This window comes from Coregonus lavaretus (assembly GCF_964263955.1).
Source record: "Coregonus lavaretus genome assembly, chromosome: 4".
Taxonomy (NCBI): Eukaryota; Metazoa; Chordata; class Actinopteri; order Salmoniformes; family Salmonidae; genus Coregonus; species Coregonus lavaretus.
Window position 1 is genome coordinate 16,270,374 of NC_139991.1, and position 23,547 is coordinate 16,293,920.

General features: G+C 43.5%; 1 protein-coding gene across 2 annotated transcripts in view; it reads left to right on the forward strand.

Annotated features, from left to right (window-relative positions):
- Nucleotides 1-23,547, forward strand: part of LOC311128685 (protein C-mannosyl-transferase DPY19L3-like) — a 50,662-nt gene extending 27,115 nt beyond the window's left edge. For both annotated transcript variants that reach the window (XM_084160896.1, XM_084160897.1), the window contains exons 4-19: nucleotides 2,362-2,452; nucleotides 4,140-4,261; nucleotides 4,349-4,494; nucleotides 4,808-4,931; nucleotides 5,149-5,283; nucleotides 6,438-6,569; nucleotides 10,314-10,415; nucleotides 10,737-10,810; nucleotides 11,234-11,392; nucleotides 12,333-12,461; nucleotides 12,832-12,943; nucleotides 13,221-13,277; nucleotides 13,581-13,663; nucleotides 17,434-17,566; nucleotides 18,606-18,764; nucleotides 19,633-23,547. In XM_084160896.1, the coding sequence (XP_084017022.1) occupies nucleotides 2,362-2,452; nucleotides 4,140-4,261; nucleotides 4,349-4,494; nucleotides 4,808-4,931; nucleotides 5,149-5,283; nucleotides 6,438-6,569; nucleotides 10,314-10,415; nucleotides 10,737-10,810; nucleotides 11,234-11,392; nucleotides 12,333-12,461; nucleotides 12,832-12,943; nucleotides 13,221-13,277; nucleotides 13,581-13,663; nucleotides 17,434-17,566; nucleotides 18,606-18,764; nucleotides 19,633-19,839 (1,965 nt within the window). In that variant the 3' untranslated portion in view covers nucleotides 19,840-23,547. The remainder of the gene's footprint in view (nucleotides 1-2,361; nucleotides 2,453-4,139; nucleotides 4,262-4,348; nucleotides 4,495-4,807; nucleotides 4,932-5,148; nucleotides 5,284-6,437; nucleotides 6,570-10,313; nucleotides 10,416-10,736; nucleotides 10,811-11,233; nucleotides 11,393-12,332; nucleotides 12,462-12,831; nucleotides 12,944-13,220; nucleotides 13,278-13,580; nucleotides 13,664-17,433; nucleotides 17,567-18,605; nucleotides 18,765-19,632) is intronic.

Sequence of the window (23,547 nt, forward strand, 5' to 3'; positions counted from 1 at the left end):
CCATCGTTATATTTGGAGGAGAAAGGGGGCTGCTTGCAAGCCGAAGAACACCATCCCAACCGTGAAGCACGGGGGTGGCAGCATCATGCAGTGGGGGTGCTTTGCTGCAGGAGGGACTGGTGCACTTCACAAAATAGATGGTATCATGAGGAAGGAAAATTATGTGGATATATTGAAGCAACATCTCAAGACATCAGTCAGGAAGTTAAAGCTTGGTCGTAAATGGTTCTTCCAAATGGCCAATGACCCCAAGCATACTTCCAAAGTTGTGGCAAAATGGTTTAAGGACAACAAAGTCAAGGTATTGGAGTGGCCATCACAAAGCCCTGACCTCAATACTATAGAAAATGTGTGGGCAGAACTGAAAAAGCGTGTGCGAGCAAGGAGGCCTACAAACCTGACTCAGTTACACCAGCTCTGTCAGGAGGAATGGGCCAAAGTTCACCCAACTTATTGTGGGAAGCTTGTGGAAGGCTACCCAAAACGGTTGACCCAAGTTAAACAATTTAAAGGCAATGCTACCAAATACTAATTGAGTGTATGTCAACTTCTGACCCACTGGGAATGTGATGAAAGAAATAAAAGCTGAAGTAAATCATTCTCTCTACTATTATTCATTTCACATTCTTAAAATAAAGTGGTGATCCTAACTGACCTAAGACAGGGAATTTTTACTAGGATTAAATGTCAGGAATTGTGTAAAGACTGAGTTTAAATGTATTTGGCAAAGGTGTGTGTAAACTTCCGACTTCAACTGTACAGCCTTATTCCTAAATTGATTACATATTTTTTTTTCTCTCATCAATCTACACACAATACCCCATAATGACAAAGTGAAAACAGGTTTTTAGAAATGTTTGCAAATGTATTAGAAGTAAAAAACAGATACCTTATTTACGTATTCAGACCCTTTGCTATGAGACTCAAAATTGAGCTCAGGTGCATCTTGTTTCCATTGATCATCCTTGAAATGTTTTATACTTGATTGGAGTCCACCGGTGGTAAATTCAATTGAGTGGACATGATTTGGAAAGGCACACACCTGTCTATGTAAGGTTCCACAGTTGACAGTACATGTCAGAGCAAAAACCAAGCCATGAGGTCGAAGGAATTGTCCGTAGAGCTCCGAGACAGGATTGTGTTGAGGCACAGATCTGGGGAAGGGTACCAAAAAATGTCTGCAGCATTGAAGGTCCCCAAGAACACAGTGGCCTTCATCATTCTTAAATGGAAGAAGTTTGGAACCACCAAGCCTCTTCCTAGAGCTGTCCGCCCGGCCAAACTGTGTAATCGGGAGAAGGGCTTTGGTCAGGGAGGTGACCAAGAACCCGATGGTCACTCTGACAGAGCTCTAGAGTTCCTCTGTGTAGATGGGAGAATCTTCCAGAAGGACAAAATCTCTGCAGCACTCCAACAATCAGGCCTTTATGTTAGAGTGGCCAGACGGAAGTCTCTCCTCAATAAATGGCACATGACAGCCCGCTTGGAGTTGCCAAAAGGCACCTAAAGGACTCTCAGACCATCAGACTGATGAAACAAATATTTAACTATTTGGCCTGAATGCAAAGCGTCACATCTAGAGGAAACCTGGCACCATCCCTACGGTGAAGCATGGTGGTGGCAGCATCATGCTGGGGGGATGTTTTACAGTGGCATGAACTGGGAGACTAGTTAGGATCGAGGCAAAGATGAATGGTGCAAAGTACAGAGAGATCCTTGATGAAAACCTGCTCCAGAGCATTCAGGCCCTCAGACTGGGGTGAAGTTTCATCTTCCAACAGGACAACGACCCTAAGCACACAGCCAAGACAACGCAGGAATGGCTTTGGTACAAGTGTCTTTAATGTCCTTGAGTGGCCCAGCCAGAGCCCGGACTTGAACCTGATCGAACATCTCTGGAGAGAACTGAAAATAGCTGTGCAGCGACAGTCCCCATTCAACCTGACAGAGCTTGAGAGGATCTGCATAGAAGAATGGGAGAAACTCCCCAAATATAGGTGTGCCAAGCTTGTAGTGTCATACCCAAGAAGACTTGAGGCTGTAATCGCTGCCAAATGTGCTTCAACAAAGTACTGAGTAAAGGGTCTGAATACTTATGTAAATGTCATATTTCAGTTTTGAAATGTTTAATACATTTGCTAAATATTCTAAAAATCTGTTTTTGCTTTGACATTATGGGGTATTGTGTGTAGATTGATGAGGGGGGAAAAAAACAATTTAATCAATTTTAAAATAAGGCTGTAACGTAACAAAATGTGGAAAAAGTCAAGGGGTCTGAATACTTTCCAAATGCACTCGATCTTTGTGTTTTATATTGTTTCATGTTTTGTAAATGTATTTCTATCTCTACTTATATTTCAGGAAGTTGAGCGTGAAATCTCCTTTCGGACAGAATGTGGCCTGTACTACTCGTACTATAAACAGATGTTGAGAGCTCCCTCCATACTGCAAGGTATGGTACGATGACCGCTACTCCCTGCACGTCACAGTAGATATAGGCTAGCCCCCCCTACTCCCACATCCTCAGGTTAATCTACTGGTCATCTCAGGGGAAATAACACAGAGTCCAATGAGAATCCTAACCTTTTATGGTCACAAGTGCTCTTTCAGAACTCAATGCCCTGGAAATGAGCCCATTCACTTTTAAAACATTTCCTTCGCTCGGAAACATTGGACAGTAATCTTTTCGCCCTCATTAAATGAATTCCCCTTATTTTAATTATACAGCATTTGCTGAAATCGAGGTCCTTAAATAGCGAGACAGAGGGCATTGGCATACCCCTCGGTCCACTTGTCTGTCTGGTCGGGTCCCTTCATCATAATTTAATGGGAGAGCTATTTGACCAATGGCTTGTTATGTAACCATGGTAACAAAGCTAGTTAAAAGGGAGACAAAGGAAGAAAAAAAACTATGGCATTGTAAGTGACCTGTGTCGTACTTAATCTTTTAACAGGACCTCTCAGGATGGGGTGCTGTTGTATTTATGCATGGATATATAGCTCAGTCATTTTGCCTGGCTCTAATCAAAGGCATAATCAAAACTGTGATGACATTGCCAGGCCTGGAGCGAAACCTCAGATCTTGATTGCTATTTACGAGGTACTATTTGCTCAAACCAAACGTAATTCAATAATGCTCTTGCCCAACAGACTGGAAACATGATCACACTTTGTTTACATGACTCCATCTGCTCAAGTTAGGGTGATCTTATCCCGGAATTATACCTCAGCAGAGTTTATATAAGATCGGAGTGAAGCGTCACGTTTTTTAAATTGTCACGCAAATGTGGCATTAGTATCTCAGACCCTATAACTCCGGAGAAGTTAGAGCCTACTTAGTTTGAATGAGTTGCTGTATTACACTACATACTGAAAGTGGACAAGTCACAGAAAGTTAGAAACGTCCAGCCAATGATGCCATGTTAAGTAGAAATGATATCCTTTGCCACCATTGTCTTACAACATGACAGATAGCTCAAACCAGTCATGGCTATTCAACAAAACAATATAGTTTCTTTCCAGCGAATTTCTTAGTTACATGATTGTACGTATAACTAGCAAATACGTTTTGAAGTTGAGGGTGCATAAGTTTGGCAATGAGGACGATAACTAGTAGCATAGTTCAGCTAGTTTAGCCAGGGAAAACCGGGGGAAACGAGCTCGGGACAGGATATACTGTAGCTGGGCGCACATGTGCACTAGGCTAATTCAGGGTATAGATTGTAGTTTTTATGCCCTGATATCAGGAGCTGGCGGCGAAAAGTTTGAGACTGAAACTAATACATCAGATGACAAATATTTAAGGAGAGCGAATCGATGTACAGTCCCGAAATCAGCTGTCAATAGTAAAACAAAGCTTAAAATTATGTTTGTGTGAACCTGAATCTAGAAAATGAATGGTGAAGTCGCTTCCGGACACGTTAGACTCCTCTTCCTCACCACTCTGTTCTGTTGTTGGTGTACACCTACACCATTCCAACACAGAAAAGCTGCTTCTTAACATTAATCACAATTTTTTGGAAGGAGAACCATTTCACTCATATTGTAATTAATTGGCAGATAGATTTAATAAAAATCTTGAAACACTGGACAGTTATTTTAAGAAAGAACCTTCTTTCCTTCTGTCTGTATGTGATCAGGTCTTTCAGAACTCATCAATGATAATGCCACTGAATCCAAGAGAACCATCAACCTCCTGCAACGCATGAACATCTATCAGGAGGTGTTCCTAGGTGTTCTCTATAGGATTCTACCCATACAGGTAATACAGAGAGCACACTTGTCTATTTCAAATAATAATGGAGATAATTTGACATTATTTCATGGTCTGTGTGTGTGTTTATTTCAGGCCTACCTGGAGCCAGTGTATTTCTATATCTACACAGTGTTTTCCCTCCAGGCGGTGTATGTCATTGCCCTATTCATCACCAGCTGGCTGCTCAGTGGCTCCTGGCTAGCAGGGGCTCTCACTGGAGTCTGGTACATCCTCAACAGGTATACATCTCACCACGCACACCCAACTAATAATTCATTAAAAGGCTAAACGTATTAGCCTGGTCCCAGATATGTTGCCGCTTTTGCCTACTCCATTGTCAATGTCAAGCTAAACATGACACAAGGAGTTGAGTTGGCAAGAGAGCAGAAACAAACGGGCATACAGGTTATACAATTATAGCTATTGGACAAACTTGATGTCCTACTGCAAGCTGTCACAAGGCCAATCCTAAAACGCCCACTTTGACCTAAGATCTGAATGGAAAATGAAATGCTGGTGGTCTGAGCGTTCCATGTGTCATTTGTGTTCCAGAGTGGACACAACGCGGGTGGAGTTCACCATCTCTCTCAGGGAGAACTGGTCCCTTCCCTTCTTCGCTCTCCAGATAGCTGCCATCACTTGCTACCTGAGGCCTCACCTCAAAACCATCCAGCAGGTAGACACTCAACCTAGCAGAGGACACCACCATCTCCTCTGTGCTCTACACACATATACATACGATTAGACCAGAATAGGAGAGAAGAGAAAATCTGTTGAAATAGGTAACGAATCACTATCAAATGAAGTATATTCTCTTAGAAGTTGTTTTGGAGTCAAGTGGCTGATTTATAATGGGGTCTGTGTTGTTCTGTCCACTCCTTTCCTGTGTGCAGAAGGTGGTGTTGTGGCTGATGTTCCTGGCCACGTTGTGTTTCTGCCTCACCTGGCAGTTTAATCAGTTCATCCTGCTGGTTCAGGCTCTCATCATCTTCACCCTGGACTGTCTGGACCTCATCTCCACAGAACAGGTCTGTGACATCATTCATCTCTCATCATGCACGTCACAGCATTCAGCCAAATATGTGTTGTATTATTTTGTTCCTAAAGTGTCTTTGGCCGAGATTCAATCTGTCACAGATGAAGGACCTGTGCATGATGATAGAGGATGATGTGGATGGCAGCTCAAGCAATCAGGTTGAGGCTAGGGTTAGGACTGAACCGGGATGTGCACGTGAAGCTAGGTTTAGGGTTTGGTTCAAATACTATTTTATTTGTCACATGCGCCAAATGCAACAGGTGTAGACTTGCAAATAGTAACACAATAAAATAACAATAACGAGGCTATATACAAGGAGTACTGGTACTGAGTCAATTTATTTGCAGGGGTACGAGGTAATTGAGGTAATATGTACCTAGGCAATCAGGATATATAATAAACAGAGTAGCAGAAGCATGTGTGTGTGTTTTGTGCGTGTGAGCGTATGTAGTGTGTGTTGGAATGTCAGTGTAGTATGTGGGTAGAGTCCAGTGAGTGTGCATAGAGCCAGTGCAAGAGATTCAGTGCCCCCCAAAAAAAGGGGGTCAATGCAAATAGTCCGGGTAGCCATTTGATGAACAGTTCTGCAGTCTTATGGCTTGAGGGTAGAAGCTGTTCAGGAGCCTTTTAGTCCCAGACTTGGTGCTCTGGTACAGCTTGCCATGTGGTAGCAGAGAGAGTCTTTGACAATTTTTAGGGCCTTCCACAGACACCACCTGGTACAGAGGTCCTGGATGGCAGGGAGCTCAGCCCCAGTGATGTACTGGGCCGTACGCACTACCCTCTGTAGTGCCGTATGTTCGGATGCCAAGCAGTTGCCATACCAAGCGGTGATGAAGCCAGTCAAGATGCTCTCATGGTGCAGCTTTATAGCTTTTTGAGGATCTGCGGGCCCATGCCAAATCTTTGAGGCTAGGGTTAGAGTAGAGCTGGGATGTGGACATGAAGTTAGGGTTGAGGCAGGATGTGGACTTTGTAGCTCAGTTGGTAGAGCATGGTGCTCGTAACGCCAGGGTAGTGGGTTCTATTCCCGGGACCACCCATAGGTAAAATGTATGCACGCATGACTGTAAGTGGCTTTGGATAAAAGCGTCTGATAATTGGCATACTGTATATTATTATGTTATTACCGATTCCTCTCTCCAGGTGACCTGCCTGTACCTAGTCCAGGTAAGCAGCCTGCTATCTGTGTGGCTGCTGCAGTTCTGTAACTCCATGATCCTGGGCTCTCTGGCTCTCAGCTTCATTGTGGCCGCTCTCTTTGTCAAGCACTTCCAGGTGAGCCCAAACACATACTGCATGTTCCTCTTAATACCCCAGTGTTACGAACCCCGTGGCTCTAAACGTCTAGGGTGGATGGACATGAGACCCGTAACATAAATTATGCAAATTATAAGTGTGACATGGAACAGTGAGAACCAAAAATGACACAACAACCATGAACTACCGTCAAACTTAAATGGTTTATTGCTAAACACACGGTAAAGGTTTGGGAAAAAGGGCTGAGCAGGACCCAAGAAATGAAACAATAGTGTAAAACCCCCTAAACTGATCTAGCCTGCCTGAAGAACCGCTAGGCTACTGCTACCATACAAAAATACAGTGGGTGGTCCGCTCAGGTCTAACTGGTGTTTATAGACAGATTTCTTCCTACGGGTAATGTACGCCCAAGGGCAACTAGCTTAAACCCCCCTTTTCCCAAAAAACACACAAAGCTACTAAACAGGGTAATCAGCAATTAAATAAGTACTCAGGATACAACAGTATCCACACTCAGGTAAAGAAATATATTCTAATAATGTTACCAATAGGGTAACCAACAACTTAGTGCGTACACAACACACAGGACACCACCGTGTCCATACTCACATATGGCAAAAAGTCTCTCTCTCTTGCAACAAACACAAGTCTAGTTTTTATACAATGGGTGGTGTGATTGAACAAACGAATAACAGGTGGTGCAATTAACAGGAATGTTCACTGATTGGTCCAATCAGCAGACACCTCAACGACCACCAATCAGGAACATACAGGACACCTGTGATTAGGGCAGAAGGAGAGAAACACACAAAAACACAGGATACCTGTATCCGTAACACTCCCACCCTTAAAAGAGTAAACCACAATGGTTTGCGACACACGTACTATCACAACACCCAAAATTCAATAATCATCCTGCCGGGATAACAAAAAAAAACCTAGATCATTACACACGAGACAAAGCATCTGCCAACACATTATCTAACCCCTTTTTGTGGCGGATCTCCAAATTATAATTTTGCACGACAAGTGCCCAACGCATAAGGCGTTGGTTCCGGTTGTACATCCGGTGGAGAAAAACTAAGGGGTTATGGTCAGTATACACTACCACTGGTAATGCACTGGAACCAACATAATGTATTATTAGACAAGGGCAACACATCAGCTAGTATGAACGACTGCGCCGCACCAGTATCTCTGAGGATTCTAACTGGACGCTGAGACGCTTCATCATCTGATATAGAAACAAACCCCTCAAAAATGAACGGTTCATAACTGTGATCTGGGACAGGGACTTTCAAACCACATTCACTATGAGGCTTCTGTCTTGATTCCGGCCTTACAACCGTACGAATCAGCCCAACACCCGTTGGCGGCCTGGCGTGCTGAGGCATCCCCGGTTTGCGTTTAGCAGAAAGCAATCATTAACTATATGTCCCACCTTATGACAATAGAAACAGTGACGCACATCTTTTGGGCGTGCGGGATGTACTGCTGGTCGACTAGGACTAGAAGTTAGCAACTCCGCAGCCCTGCTCTCCGTACGAGCCGAAAACACGCTCTTATGCGTCAACACAAACTCGTCTGCCAATACAGACGCTTCCGACAGTGAGGATACTTTCTGTTCGTTCAGATAAACTACAATGCGTTCCGGTAAACAATTTTTTAACTCTTCTAACAAGATTAACTCCCGTAGAGAGTTAAAATCAGTTACCTTACTAGCACTGTGCCATTTGTCAAACAGATTTCCTTTGTCTCTAGCAAACTCCACATAAGTCTGAGTAGGAGACTTTTTATGAGACCTAAATCTCTGTCGATATGCCTCAGGAACAAGCTCATAGGCACGAAGAACAGTAGCTTTGACCACCTCATAATTCAAACTGTCTTCAAGAGGTAGCGCTGCCAGAACCTCTTGGGCTTTACCTGTTAGCTTACACTGAAGTAATAGGCACCATACCTCGTCGGGCCATTTCAATGCTACCGCTATACGTTCAAAAACACTGAAATAGGAATCAACCTCTGACTCCCTGAACACAGGTACCAAGGTGATCTGCCTACTAATATCAAACGTAGCAGATGACACAGCTGGTGAGGATGGCTCACTAGCAGGCATAGTATTAGCAGAGACTAACCTCGCTGTTTCTGCCTCTAGTTCCATTTTACGCATCTCCAGTTCTTGATCAAGCCTACGCGTCTCCAGTTCTTGATCAAGCCTACGCGTCTCCAGTTCTTGATCAAGCCTACGCGTCTCCAGTTCCATCTTACGCGTCTCCTGTTCTATCTTACGCGTCTCCTGTTCTGCCTCTAGCTCCATTTTACGCATCTCCAGCTTGTCTTGCCTGATTTGTGCCCGCTCTTCCGCCTCTATTTGGAGCCGTGTCGAGCGGACATCCATCCTGGCATCACTGTCAGTCAGTGGGGAGAGGGGGTCATAACGGGGCAATGTGGCTGGAGCCTTAGTCTCGTCCTCAGACACTGATGGGCTTACAGAAACATCAACCACATCCCCTACAGGAGCAGCAGACTCAGGCGGCGGTAACTCAAGCACTCGCTCGTTTAACAATATCGCTAGCACTACTTCCCTAACTTCTGCTTTCACTAAACCCCTCGGTATGGGTACAGAAAAGTGGCTAGCCAAAGCCTGTAGATCCACTCTACGACAATTCTCAAAAATCTCCCACGTAGGGTTTTCCAAAAATGCTTCCAAATCAAAAGTAGCCATCCTACTAGCAACACGAGCCGTCGACTACTGAACACAAAAAAAAACAGGTAGTACAGCTGCCAAGCTCAACACTGAACCAGACACTTACTAATTTGCACGAGTAGCATGGGATAGATCCCAGACGAGCCCCCACTTTATGTTACGAACCCCGTGGCTCTAAACGTCTAGGGTGGATGGACATGAGACCCGTAACATAAATTATGCAAATTATAAGTGTGACATGGAACAGTGAGAACCAAAAATGACACAACAACCATGAACTACCGTCAAACTTAAATGGTTTATTGCTAAACACACGGTAAAGGTTTGGGAAAAAGGGCTGAGCAGGACCCAAGAAATGAAACAATAGTGTAAAACCCCCTAAACTGATCTAGCCTGCCTGAAGAACCGCTAGGCTACTGCTACCATACAAAAATACAGTGGGTGGTCCGCTCAGGTCTAACTGGTGTTTATAGACAGATTTCTTCCTACGGGTAATGTACGCCCAAGGGCAACTAGCTTAAACCCCCCTTTTCCCAAAAAACACACAAAGCTACTAAACAGGGTAATCAGCAATTAAATAAGTACTCAGGATACAACAGTATCCACACTCAGGTAAAGAAATATATTCTAATAATGTTACCAATAGGGTAACCAACAACTTAGTGCGTACACAACACACAGGACACCACCGTGTCCATACTCACATATGGCAAAAAGTCTCTCTCTCTTGCAACAAACACAAGTCTAGTTTTTATACAATGGGTGGTGTGATTGAACAAACGAATAACAGGTGGTGCAATTAACAGGAATGTTCACTGATTGGTCCAATCAGCAGACACCTCAACGACCACCAATCAGGAACATACAGGACACCTGTGATTAGGGCAGAAGGAGAGAAACACACAAAAACACAGGATACCTGTATCCGTAACACCCAGGGATTTGACTGGTTTATTTGACAGTCTTGATATACAGTAAGTGCAATGTGGTCATGATATACTGATATACTGTTTGTATGTTTGAAAGCTCTTTGTCTTTTTGCCTTGTGTTCCATGGAGAGAGGGCTGAAGACGGGAGGTCTTTCAGCGCGGCTGGGAAAGCTGCTCCTTCACACCGTCCTCGTCCTTGCACTTACATTCACTATTCATTATTTAGCCAAGGTGAGCCCTGAGACTTGTACTACATCCTCCTCCTGTCACCAGGAATGAATAAGAAGTCCTCTGTGTGTTATGAGCTGTGGAGAAGCCAGGAGAAAGGCGCACAGGAGTTGGGAGGACATTGTGAAAACATTTATTTCCAGCTGTTTCAAAATACAGCATATAACTGACACTTACATGGGAATAACTATGCATCTGTAATGTACATTATGCTAACTTGCGTCTAAGGAAGTTGTTTTTAAATGTCTGGCTCTTTCATGTTGACTCAGACATGCATAACCTGACCTTATCTCTTTTTCCCTGTGTATCTTCATGTTTGGACAGCAAGCGTTGCAGCTCCGATCTGATGAACACATCTTTAAATTCATAAAGTCCAAGTTTGGCTTGGGGCCTACGAGGTAGAGTATACACTGAGTTAATTTACCATGTTTTAATGACTCACTAACTGACACTTCAGAAAGTACCTAGTGTACAATCCTGAGATGATAAAACGCCTTTCATTAATCGCATATTAAATATAATTTATACACCCAGAGGAAATGTGCTGTAGTATTTCAGATTAAGTATCCAACAAACTGAGGGAAACAACTACTATGTCAATACTCAAAGCCACAGTGTAACAAGAGCTCTCTCTCTCTCTCTCTCTCTCTCTCTCTCTCTCTCTCTCTCTCTCTCTCTCTCTCTCTCTCTCTCTCTCTCTCTCTCTCTCTCTCTCTCTCTCTCTCTCTCTCTCTCTCTCTCTCTCTCTCTCTCTCTCTCTCTCTCTCTCTCTCTCTCTCTCTCTCTCTCTCTCTCTCTCTCTCTCTCTCTCTCTCTCTCAGAGATTTCGATGCCAGTCTGTACCTGTGTGAGGAAGCCTTTGGGATGCTTCCCTTGGACACGTTTGACCGCTTGGCTGGCACTCTGCTGGCATACCCTTACCTCGTCACCCTGATTGTGCTCCTGGTGATGCTGGCGCTGGTAACACTGGCCAACCTCTGGTAAGTTGGATCTCCTCCTGTGGCTATGGACTGAGAATGACATTCGGACACAGCCCACATATGGTTGAGTCATGCCCCGGACATAACGGGTCCCTGGCTTCCAAGCGCTATCAGCCTTAATCCCATGTGCATATTGCAACGCTTATCCACATTTTGTTGTTGTCATTTATTTTCTTCATTCTGTTTCCTTAAATTCCTTCACCATCTGTCATGCTGACACCTGTCTTATCTGGCTACAAAACACTGAGATAGAGTAGAGTTCAAGAGGTTGCTTGTTGGTAGCCCACACATCTATCACATAATAATTATTTGTAATTAGTAATTAATTATTGTTCTTAATAATTAGTAAAGAGGCTCTCCTTTTTGTATTTCTATATGCTTTATTTAGATAGTTTAGCATCTGACGGTGAGGTAGATGAGGAGGAGAACAGGGATTGAACCCCAGTCTCTGGGGTCGTGGTACAGGATATATTTAGAGCCCACTTACTACTCGACCACAGTCTTTGCACATATAATAATGATTTAGCCACTCATATGCCACTGCTGTCAGTTAGTTCCGTTATTCTCTAACTGTGTGGAGACCTAATAGAACATATTGAGGTAGTGGGTGGCAGACAGCATCACAACAATCCTCTGAGTCCTCTCCCTAAGGCCCTGTGAATATCTGAGCATGTCACGTCTCACTGTGTTGTTCCTTCCCTGTTTGATGAGAGAGAGAGAGAATCCTGCTCCTATCCTTTTGTCCCATTCTCATTCCAGTTATCAGAACCCAGTCTGGACCCCTAGGCACTCAACCCTCCCACAAGCTAATCATTACAGGCTCATTGCAGATACACCAGTTAACCTTTTGGAGGAGAGCGAAAGACAAACGGAATAATCTGCCTAATGTCACCAGCCCTCGCCTTTATGTATTATGCATCAATGTTTTTCCTATTCTCAGTGAGTCTTCAGCGGTTGGGCGGCCGCTGAAAGGCCGATGCGAGGAGCGGATGATCTGTATGCGGGCAGATGTCGCCTACAATCTGTTACACACTGTCTTCTTCGGCCTCCTGGCGTTCAGCACCATGAGGTGAGCTCCGCTGCTTGTTCAAGATGATATCTCTCCAGACAGGTCTGGAATTATGCTGAATAACCAACATCTACTTTCTTTATCTCTCTCTCCTTATTCTTTCAGTTTAATCTACCCATCTGTCCTCCATTTGAGTTGGCTTACCCCTGTTCTTCTCTTTTTTTCTCCACTTGTCTTGCTCTCTCCAAACTGCTCTTACCTTATCTGCCAAATGTTTTGATCACACACCATTTCCAATTTGTGATGTTTATTTTGCTGCCCCATAATATAAGGAGAACGCTGCTGATAATATCCTTATAATGCAAAGTACATTTTGTTTAAAAAAGGTTGTTCTGATCTTTTAAATACACTGCCCTTCTCCTCTCTCCAGAATGAAATATCTGTGGACTGGCCATATGTGTGCCTTTGCTGCCTATGGCGTGTGTGGCAAGGAGCTGTGGTCCCTCTGCCTTAACATGATCCGCTGTAACACTAAAACAAAGGTAAAGGCAACAGTTCAGATCCCTAAGGTTTTTTTACAGAGGAATGAGCACAGTTAGCAGGTTCTGGATTCCACCATGAGATGGCCCAGTCCTACACTGAGGCAGTAGGAACACATTGGAATGGTAGCCTGCTTGTTCTGTGCTGAACAGTTACAACCTAATCCAGTAGGTGGCAATATGGTAACAACCAACTGACACCAACATGTCTGTAGAGAGAAACTAAATATCGCAACAGATTGTAATGTTCACCCTGGTTATTTTCTCTCTCATTTTGCAGCTGAGGCTGATCAGGTACACGGTTCCACTTGTCATTCTGGGCTTTCTATATTACAAGGTGAGACATTTGCCTTGCTATTTAATCACAATTTGCAGTACAATATTTTCTCACCCACAGAAATTGCAGTTACTGTGAACTGAGATGGAGTTAAAAATGGAAGCAACTACCGGCTGGTGACTAGTGTGTTAAGGACTTTGGCTCTCTCCTCTCCTCACTCTATCAACAGTGCAGAGGAATTGGCAGTCATTGGGATGTGTGAATGGATGTGTTTAGTTTATATGAAAGTGATTATCGTGAGCTGATGTGTTTCTGTGAAGTTTGGTTATTTAGAGTATTTGTCTTTGTGCTATTTCTCTATAGTTCTGGCCCAAACTGATGACGGAAGTATCAGAACTGAGAGAATTCTACGACCCTGACACTGTTGAGCTGATGACCTGGATTAGGTAAAATCCTCGGTACCTCTGCTTTAATGTGCGCACATACGCACGCACACATACAGGCGTAGATGTCATACAAACGCAAATCAGGTTAGCTTTGTTCCACAGATCAAGTTCCACCATCATTGCCTGTGACTGCATGTGTTTATGTGAAATGTAGATTTGGTGAGCTGTGGTGCATGAATAAGACATGGAGGTCTGGAGAGGACCCAGCTGTTGGCAGTGGTTCAGCCCATGGCCCAGGCCCCTGTGGAAGGGTTTTATCAAGCCAATCAGTCCTGATGTGATCAGAGATGGAGGTGAATTTGGCGTGGCTCCTTGGCTCTGAGAGAGACTGACTGGGGAGGACAGACCTTAAAAAGATTCACTCTGTGAAATGACACAGGTTCTCTGCCTCCAGAGAAAATCCAATTTGCTCGGCGGATTAGCGTGTAGAGTTACCTTCTCTGGTGCTGGCACATTAAGCCTCTTGCCATGCGCTAATTACATTTAAGATGAAAGAGTTAAGCAGGGATCGTGTTTCATGAGACTCGGGCATAGCTGCTCTTGTTTGTAGATTATCACAAATTCAGAGTGAATGTGAACGAAAAACTGGGAACATATATTTCTGTCTCATTCACAGTATTTACATGAAGTACTCATTGGTTTGTTAGGGTAATCTTGCTGGGGAATGTACTTGAACATACCATGTATCCATGGGCACTTTTTAAAATAGTTCCATTGTAATACATCTGAAGTTCAGGAGATTTAATCAGTGCAACAGAGACATTAAGGAGAGAAGAGGAAACACAACATACAGCTCCAGACTTTCTTGATGAAACTGGTTTGCTGACTGTTTCTTTTTCAGTTAAAGCTGAGTCTGTAATTGTGAGTCCTTCCAGCTTCCTCCTGCTAAATGCACATTCAGAAGTCAGTGGTAGCTCACCATTGTGTATGAAAATGCTTGATAATTTCTCTCTCTTGACATTGCTGGCTCCACGCTTGATGGTGCCCTTTAAATTGTGCTGGTGTCTTGTCATTACGGTCTTTGACAGCATTGTGAGGCACCGTCATCACAGACACCCTTATCATTTAGAGCATTGGCTGCCATGCAATTAATTTCCCCTCTTTTGTTTGGTGGTTAATATTGTCACGCCATCCTTTGATTCTGAAAAGCTGAGTTATTTCAGAATGTTGCCTTGTTTTTGAATAATGAAGACAAACGAAGCTTTTGTTTTCCCAGGGAAACTTCTGTAGCTGTAAGAGCAGCTATAATTTCTGCTCTCCACTGGAACAAAGAAGACGTTTTCACGCTGTAAACTGTGGATTTCGTCATGTTTTTGACACTCTCATATCCTCCACTTTCACTCCTTGCTAATTGTCGTTCTGTCAGCTTGCCTTTTCTCTTCCTTGTATAAGTTTTATTTATTATACATAGTCCCCAGAGGATCTCAGTAGCAGTAAGTCATACTCTGTCTATCCTTGTATGAACCACAGTTATTCCCCCTCAGGATATTATCAATAGATAGCTTATGACTTCGCCCACTGTGAAATTGCATTATAATGAAATTTAGCCAACTCTCCCTCTCTCAACCGATCAGTCAGTCAATCAATCATCATCACCCTCCACTCTGTCTCCGAACTCCGTGGCGGTTGAATTGGCCGTTATAGTGGCTGGTTGGTGTAACAGCCGATATCTTTGCTGATCCATCTCTTCTAGCTGGGAGCAGAGCAGAGCAGATCGGCCAGTCAGACAGGATGAGCAGAGCTGTAGGATCTTAGGATGGGACGTGACAGGCCCATCTCTGTTTCTATCTCCATCTCTGCCGTACCTGCGCTCCCAACAAATCACAACCGTTAGCATCTCAGAGCTGTTAGCATCCCCCTCTCTCCCGTACCTGCCTCTTTTGGACTCATGCTGTGTAGACATTAGTAGGCTATCCTCCTCCTTAACTATCTGATTCATAGACACTGAAACGTTTCACCTATCTGTTCTCTTTCCCTCTCTGCCTGCACCACTTTAAAGACAAATAAATAATAATTTTAGTGTGCATCAACAGGTGTACAATGGTGTTAATGTAATACATGACATAGTCCCACCTTTCCATGTAGCGTAACTAATGCACAGGCACATTCATGCATACCAATTTCACACTTAGTCACCATCAGTGTCCTCCTCCACCAACTATTAACAGCATTAATACATTTTTATAATGTCACCGGGGCGGCAGGCATTTACATACCAGAATATAAATCTGAAATGAAATATAAATCAGCTGAGGGCTGAGGAATCCCACTTGAATATGCAGTAATTAAAAGCAAACTCCCATGGAGAGGAGGAAGTGACCCGGAAGAGCAGGTCAGAGGTCAGTCCCATCACCCTGTCACACACAGCCCAGGGTGGCTGGCGATTAGCCCCGCAAGCTGCTAATGTTCCTAGTGGGGGCGTCCCATCGCTCCCCCCGCAGCCCAGAGGGAGCCAGCACTCTAAACATACCCCCCTTTTCTGTAATGTGGATTTAAATGGCAAATCAACATGTTTGGAGGAGGAATTGAGGAAATAATAGTTGCTGTGAAAGAGGCTCTGCTATGATCTCTTACAGAGTTAGTGAGTGATTTGATTTCCTTTTCTAATATAGATAACACAATGGCTCCTCCACCAGGGAATAGTCAATTAAACTGAAATGATTTAATTCTACCTGTGTGTGTGTGTGTTTGAGCAAAATACCTTTTTCTTATGCTGTTTTGTGCTGTTCTCGACTGCCTAATTTGATTTGTGAAATACATGAACAACAGCTCCACAGGTTAACAGCTCCACAGGTGGTTCTCAACCAACTATGCACACACTGTGCTGCTTGTTTCTGCCTCAAATGACCTGATTCCTCAGTTGTTACCAACAATTACCACCAATATATTTATTACTGGAAATGGGTGCTATGAGTGGAAACGCGCCCTCTCTCCACACGAGTGTATCCATGCAATCAGACTTGCCGGGTTGAGGGAGAGTGTATACAGCCCAGACAATTGTTCTGTCCTCTGAGTTGTGGCTCGTGTTGAGTAAAAAATGCCCCCAGGTTGTGTAGCTAGTCAGATGGTGTCGCAGGCATGTACAGGTGCAGGATGAGTCATTGTCTCCATGAGCGGTGATCAGTGTTATGAGACAGAGAAGGCCAAGGACGGGCTGTGGTAATAACAAGGCTCTACTTAGAGTCAGTCTCTCTAAGCTGTACTAATACAACACATTCCACACTGGGCTTCGTCCTTCCTGTGAGTCCTCACTCACCACCTCTCTAGAACACCTTGAGAAAGATTCCTTTGCGAAAGAAAGAGACATGGTTTATTTGTCTGAGAAAAATGATATGTTCGCAGCAATTTTTGAAGGCTGTCCTTTCACTAGGCTTAGAATCTCTCATTGAAGTTGTGCCTCCGCAAAGTATTTGTTACTAATAGAAGAGAAAAAGTGCCATTGTAGCTGTGAAGAAAACATATAATACATCTGCAAAGATTATTGTAAAAGAACTTGATGGCATTGAGTAAAGAATACAGATATCAGTATGGTATTAGCTTGCTACTGAGTCATGAGAAACCAACAACAATAACCCCTCTTGTTAAATACAAAGATGCACTGGCTCTACAGCATGTTAACATCTTCTATCCAGGTTTGAGAAGCGGCTGTAGCATGCTGACGGGGAGCTTCTGTAGTGAATAATGCTCACATGCGTCATTGCCCTCTGTGTAGCATACAGCAGTATAAACGCTGATCTCCCAGAAAACACTTCTTCTTCCTTGTCTTCCAGCTCAAAGACCCCCAAGAAGGCGGTGTTTGCTGGGAGCATGCAGCTGCTGGCTGGGATCAAACTGTGCACAGGGAGAGTCCTGACTAACCACCCACACTATGAAGACCGAGCCCTGAGAGAGCGGACCAGACAGGTAAAACAAACCCTTTATCCTGATCCTACTTCTATACTTTACTTAATTATGTTTCTTTTTTACACAAGACCTGAGATTAGAGCAATATGGAGAAAACAGTACACCTGTAAATATGTGAAGACCAGGGTTGGGGGTCAATTGCATTTGAATTCAGTCCAAACAGGGAATTAGACAGTCCACATGGAAAAGAAAGGGCCGTGTTCAAATCATCTCCAGAATTGTAATAGAATTGACCCCACTCCGTTGATGATGCTATCAAGGAGAGGACACCACTTCCATATACCTGTGCTGTGATATTAGCATGGAGGGGACGTCAACCGCGGCGGGGAAATGGAGTCACATAAACCTCAACATGAGAGCATGCTATCAGTCACTTTTATATTTCCTGTCTGGCTTTCCCCTCAGTTTTACAGAAGCGTGCGACTTTATCAGCCAGACAATGCCATGTTTTCATCTCACCCAGGGATAGCAAGTAGCGTTTGTCAGATGCAGAGATTAATTGTGGTGGTGTGAACCGTCTCTAAAGCTTGTTAGGCAGTGCAGAGCGTGGGGCTAGGTGAGGGGGAGGCAGACAGGCAGAGAGGAGATGGTGCAGGGCTGCTGGATGGTAGGGTACAGAGCGTTATGCCACTCTGTGGGTGGTGCTCTACGGCTTGTGGTGCTGTGCCGTGTGGCGATGTGGGGCTCACGAAGCTCTCCAGGCAGAGCTCTGACTAATGAAGCTCTGCAGCTGTGGGAGGGCTCCTCAGGTTGGGGGCTCTGGCTCTGCCGTGGGACATGAGCAGAATGCTCCCTCCACATCACCCTGCTGCGTGGCTCTCTGCCACTCAGCCCCCCAGCACCAGCACGGCTTACTGTTAACCCTCATGGCAAGGCCTCTCATAGCCCTCTATCTAATCCCCAAAGTCATGCCTGCCTGTGTGTGTGTCTATCTGAGCCCGATGTTGTTTTGTGCTGTGTTGTCCTCCATGTTTACAGGTGTGTCTGTAATCCCCTAGGTGTGTTTCTCTCCTCCTGGTTAATCTCTGTGTCGTTTCAGGTGTATCAGATCTACGCCCAGCAATCCCCAGAGGAGGTCCACAGGATCCTGCGTGCGGCGGGGGCTGATTTCGTGGTGATGGAGGACAGCATCTGCTACGAGAGGAGGCATGGCCGGGGCTGCAGGCTCAGAGACCTGCTGGATCTGTCCAACGGACATGTAGGTGTTGTTTCTGTTCTGTAATGGCAGGGGTTGGGATTCTGTGATGCCAGCTCTTTCACAAATATATGTCTGTACGTGCATGCATGTACACGTGTGAGTGTTTGACGTGTAAGTGTTTGTTTGACCAGGAGGCAGATTGTTTGGTTAAAATATAGTTTTTTAGAGAGTTGATAGGAGGAATATTGATTGGACTGCTTCAGTATAAGAGAAAGGGAGTGAGGGATGGATTCTTTGGGTGTCTGTGTTTGTGAGAGTGAGATGGGGAGGGTTGTTTGGGTGTGTGTGCGTGCACGCCAATCTCTACGTGATGTTGATGTGGGGTTAGATTGGTGTGTGTTTGCATGTGCTCTCTATAAATCACATGTTGTCTGTCAGCCTCTGTCACTCAAAGACACTTCAAAGTATGATTGCTTTGAAAGGGCTCAATTACAGGCAGCATTGGGTCTCGAGATTCATCCTCCTCTGATCTGCGTATCACCTCTGGTTGAAAGATGTATTTTCTCTCCTTCCGTTTTTGATACTAGGAATAAATGAGTCACTGGTTATTTGGATTTCCGGAGGCATGCTTGCCTTGCATACACAGTCTCTTCCTTCACGAGTGGTGTATGTAGGGCTGGCAATGTTTCACTGCATGTGAACCCCACATCAACATCACGTAGAGATTGGCGCAACTCTAAGAAATCTTTATTGAGAGAATAACAAAAACAGTTTTTTTGTCAATTATTTAATTCCCTGGATCCTTGTGGTTTGTTATCCCCATCTTACCTACAAGTACAAATCTAACTCAAGGGTACTATTTACTTATGACAATACATTATGTCTGACAGTTGAATGCATCTATGCATCTAATGTGTTTTTGTATTAGATCATGGATGGCCCTGGGGACAACGACCCAGACTTGGTCCATGCCTCCCACCCTCGCTTCTGTGAGTCCATCAAGACAGACGGCCCTGCCTACACAGCCCTCTTCACCCGCGTGTTCCAAAACAAGACCTTCCACGTGTACAAGCTGAAGAAGGGCAAGAAGAGAACCAAGGCAGACAGAGAGCCGGTGGAGGATAATACCCAGTAAGAAGACCCTGGGTACCCCATAAACAACCCCCACCCACCCTTATCCAGCCGCACGCCCAGTCTCCGACTCGGCCTCCTGCTCCCTGTCATGTTGAAAACCTGATGACTGCTCTGTGCTTCCTGCTCTCTGGTCTACCCGACTTCATCTGGAACCATGGCTGCACCCTCCCTCCCGTCCGCCGCCCTCCCTCCTTCCGTCCCTCCCTGCGCCACGGCAGCCAGAGGCAGGTAATCACGGCTGGCTGACACGGCGCTGATTTGAGCAGCGTCTGATTGTGGCGGGCGAGCAGATGAGCACATGCATATCAAACCAGGGCTTTGTGTCAGGAGGCTCATGTTTAAACAGGAGAGGAGGGATGAAGGCGCATCACAACAACATTCACGGCTCCCTCTGGCTTTCACCCAGACTGAAGGCAGAGCAAAGAAGAAAGAGGAGAGGGACCTTTGAGAGGGGGCTGATTGAAAGCTAGAGCAGTGTGGGTCATTATTGCGAAGGCCAGTCTGGTCTCTTTGGTGGCTGGGTCTGCAGCCTGACTGCACAGCTGCACCCTGTGCCATTTCCTTATTTTTAAACCGTGCCATGTCTCGTCTCCACTTGTTAATGAGGACTCGTTTTTTGATACTCGCTCACACAAACACAAAGTTCTGCATAAGTTGTCAGTTGTGGTGAATCAAGGGGAAGTGCCATTCTCATTGTAATTCATAAGAGTCATATCACTGTGAAGAGTATTTGCTTATTCATTCCCTTGCATTGAAATTGGATGTTTAATTTAGGAGTTGGCTGAGAGTTTCTTCCACGAGGGAGGAGTAATTCCATTATGTTTGCCTAATAAGTGAATACTAATGTAGTTGTTGAGCATTGACATTGTTAATTTTCATATTTATTAATAATTCAATTTAGATGCATTGGTCATTTAAACCAACAGTATTTTAATGGAAATGAAATAAGGAAATGTTAGAGCAAATCATTCATTAACTGTGTGTATTCACTCAAAACTCAACACCACAGAATAATACAGTATTATGTAGAACTGCATTGTGGGTAAACCATGACCACTGGCCAATGTTGAATTAGGTGAATGGTTAACATATTCATGGCAACTGGTCTATGCAGATTTTTTTCACATTTTGGTGCGTTACAAAGTGGGATTGAAATTGATTTAATTGTGATTTTTTTTCATTGATCTACACAAAATTCTCTAATGTCAAAGTGAAATGTTTTTTATTGTTTTATACAGATTAATAAAAATGCAATAACTAAAATATAGTTGTTGCATATAAGTATTCACCCCCTTTGTTTAGGCATGCCTAAATTAGTTCAGGAGTAACATATGGCTTAACAAATCACATAAGTTACATGGACTCACTCTGTGTGAAATAATAAGGGTTGACATGGTTTTTAATGACTACCCCTTCCTCTGTCCCCCATACATACAACATTCGTAAGGTCCCTTAGTCAAGTATTGAATTTCAAGCACAGATACAACTACAAAGACCAGATGGGTATACTACAGTCGATCTACTCAGGGTTTTCTAAAGCTAGCCAGCTTCTGTTACTTTCCCATTCCAGCTCAGGCTTCATCTGTACTACGATGGGTGATATTGCTTGTCTTTCTGCCACTAACTCTAGCAGGCTTGTATCTGCGTGTGCAAATCGCACGTGGCTAGTCAAACACCAAATGTTTCATTGAGACAATGCTGAAACATCAATCCATGGGAAAGTCTGTGCCATATTTTCATTTGTGCCGAAATCAAAATGAAAGAAAAGTGATCTAGCAAATTCAGCAGGCTATCGTGTGAAATATACTTTATTTTTTTACTTGGGTGTGGTTATCAACACCTTTCCCCCGCTCCTCCTATTGATCAAATATTTGTATTAAGTCATACAAATGTTTTACTGTGCATGAAGTTTCAAATGCATTTGTCATTACTAAATGTGTAATGTGATAGGTATTTTAACATAGTCACACTTTATTTGGATAGTCCGGATACTCCATCTGTAGATGCTCTACAGTCATACTGTCAATATGCTATCAAACATGGTCATACTATCTGTTGATAAGCAACTGCGGTTACGGTTAGGCTTATGATTATGTTACGGTTAGGGTTATGTTACGGTTAGGGTTATGTTTAGAATAAGGGTTAGGGTTAGTAGCTAGTCTGTTGAGCATCTGTAACATTTCAAGTAACTATCATCCCCCCTTTAAAATAATAAAAGTACAGTTCTTCCAAAACTATAGTAATACTGCAACAACAACAAAAAATGGCAAAGGAGTACACTTTTTGGCCTAAATGCAAAGCCTTATGTTTGAGGCAAATCCAACACAACACATCACTGAGTAACTTATTTTCATCATGGTATGGGTATGCTTGACATCAGCAAAGACTTTGGAAATTTTGAGGATAAAAAGAAACCGGATGGAGCTAAGCACAGGCAAAATCCTAGAGGAAAACCTGCTTCAGTCTGCTTTACACCAGATACTGGGAAAGGAATTCACCTTTCAGCAGGACAATAACCTACAACACAAGTCCAAATTTACACTGGAGTTGGTTACCAAGAAAACAGTGAATGTTCCTGAGTGGCTGTTACAGTTTTGCCTTAGATCTGCTTGAAAATCTATGGCTAGACTTTAAAATTGCTGTCTAGCCATGAAAACCAACATCTTGACAGAGCTTGAAGAATTTAGAAAAGAATAATGGACAAAAATTGAGGTGTGCTCAATCCAGGTGTGCAAAGCTCTTAGAGACTTACCCCAAGAAGACTCACAGCTGTAATTGCTGCCAAAGGTGTTTCAAACATGTATTGACTCAGGGGGGTGAATACTTATCTAATCAAGGTAAAGATACAAATAAAAATGAAATACATTTGAATCCCACTTTGTAACACAATAAAATGTGAAGAAATCCAAGGGGGGGTGAATACTTATGAAAGGCACTGTAGTCTGAATCCTGATGTAAACAAATTCAGACTTAACAGGGTAATGTCAAATTCTTCAATACTGTAAATGGTTCGTGTGTTATTTTATTGCGTATTGGCAATGTGGATTGCATCATGGTATTAGTTAAACATTTAACAACTTTAGAGTATGAAAGTGCCTTCAAAGTTGTCTTTCATCTCTGTTGATGTAAAATGTGTCTAATGTTATTGAACCTAACAGTTGCTTGCAGTGCTGAAAAGGGAAATAATTTTTTTTACACATGTCATTTTCATAGTTGTATTCTGCATGATTTAAGCTTTATGTCAACTTGAGAAACCTTACAGGGCAAAATCTTACGGGGGGTTTAAATATCAAATGGGCATCATTTTGGCGATTGAATGCAGACTGTTTACATGCATGTTTCCAATATTCTGTCGACCGCATCAGATTTTATACCATCTGAAAATCATTCAAAGTCATGATGACAATTTTCTATGGCCCAGTCTTCTGTATTACTTCACACTGTCTTTAGTCTTAAAGACACCCCTCTGCTAATCTGGTGTTTGTGATATTTCCTCTCCTATTGTTCTAACTGTGTATGTCTGTTCACCCAGTAAATGGGTTGGTCCTGTTTGATGTGCCTATGGAGAAATTGCACTAGTTGGTGTGGCATATCTTGTTTTATGTTGTTTCATCTTCCTTGTGAATGCAGTTTGCCATTGATCAGTGTTCTATGTTCTTATCGAAAAGGACTTTGTTTTCTCTGTTGCTTTGTATAAAAAAAGTTTTCA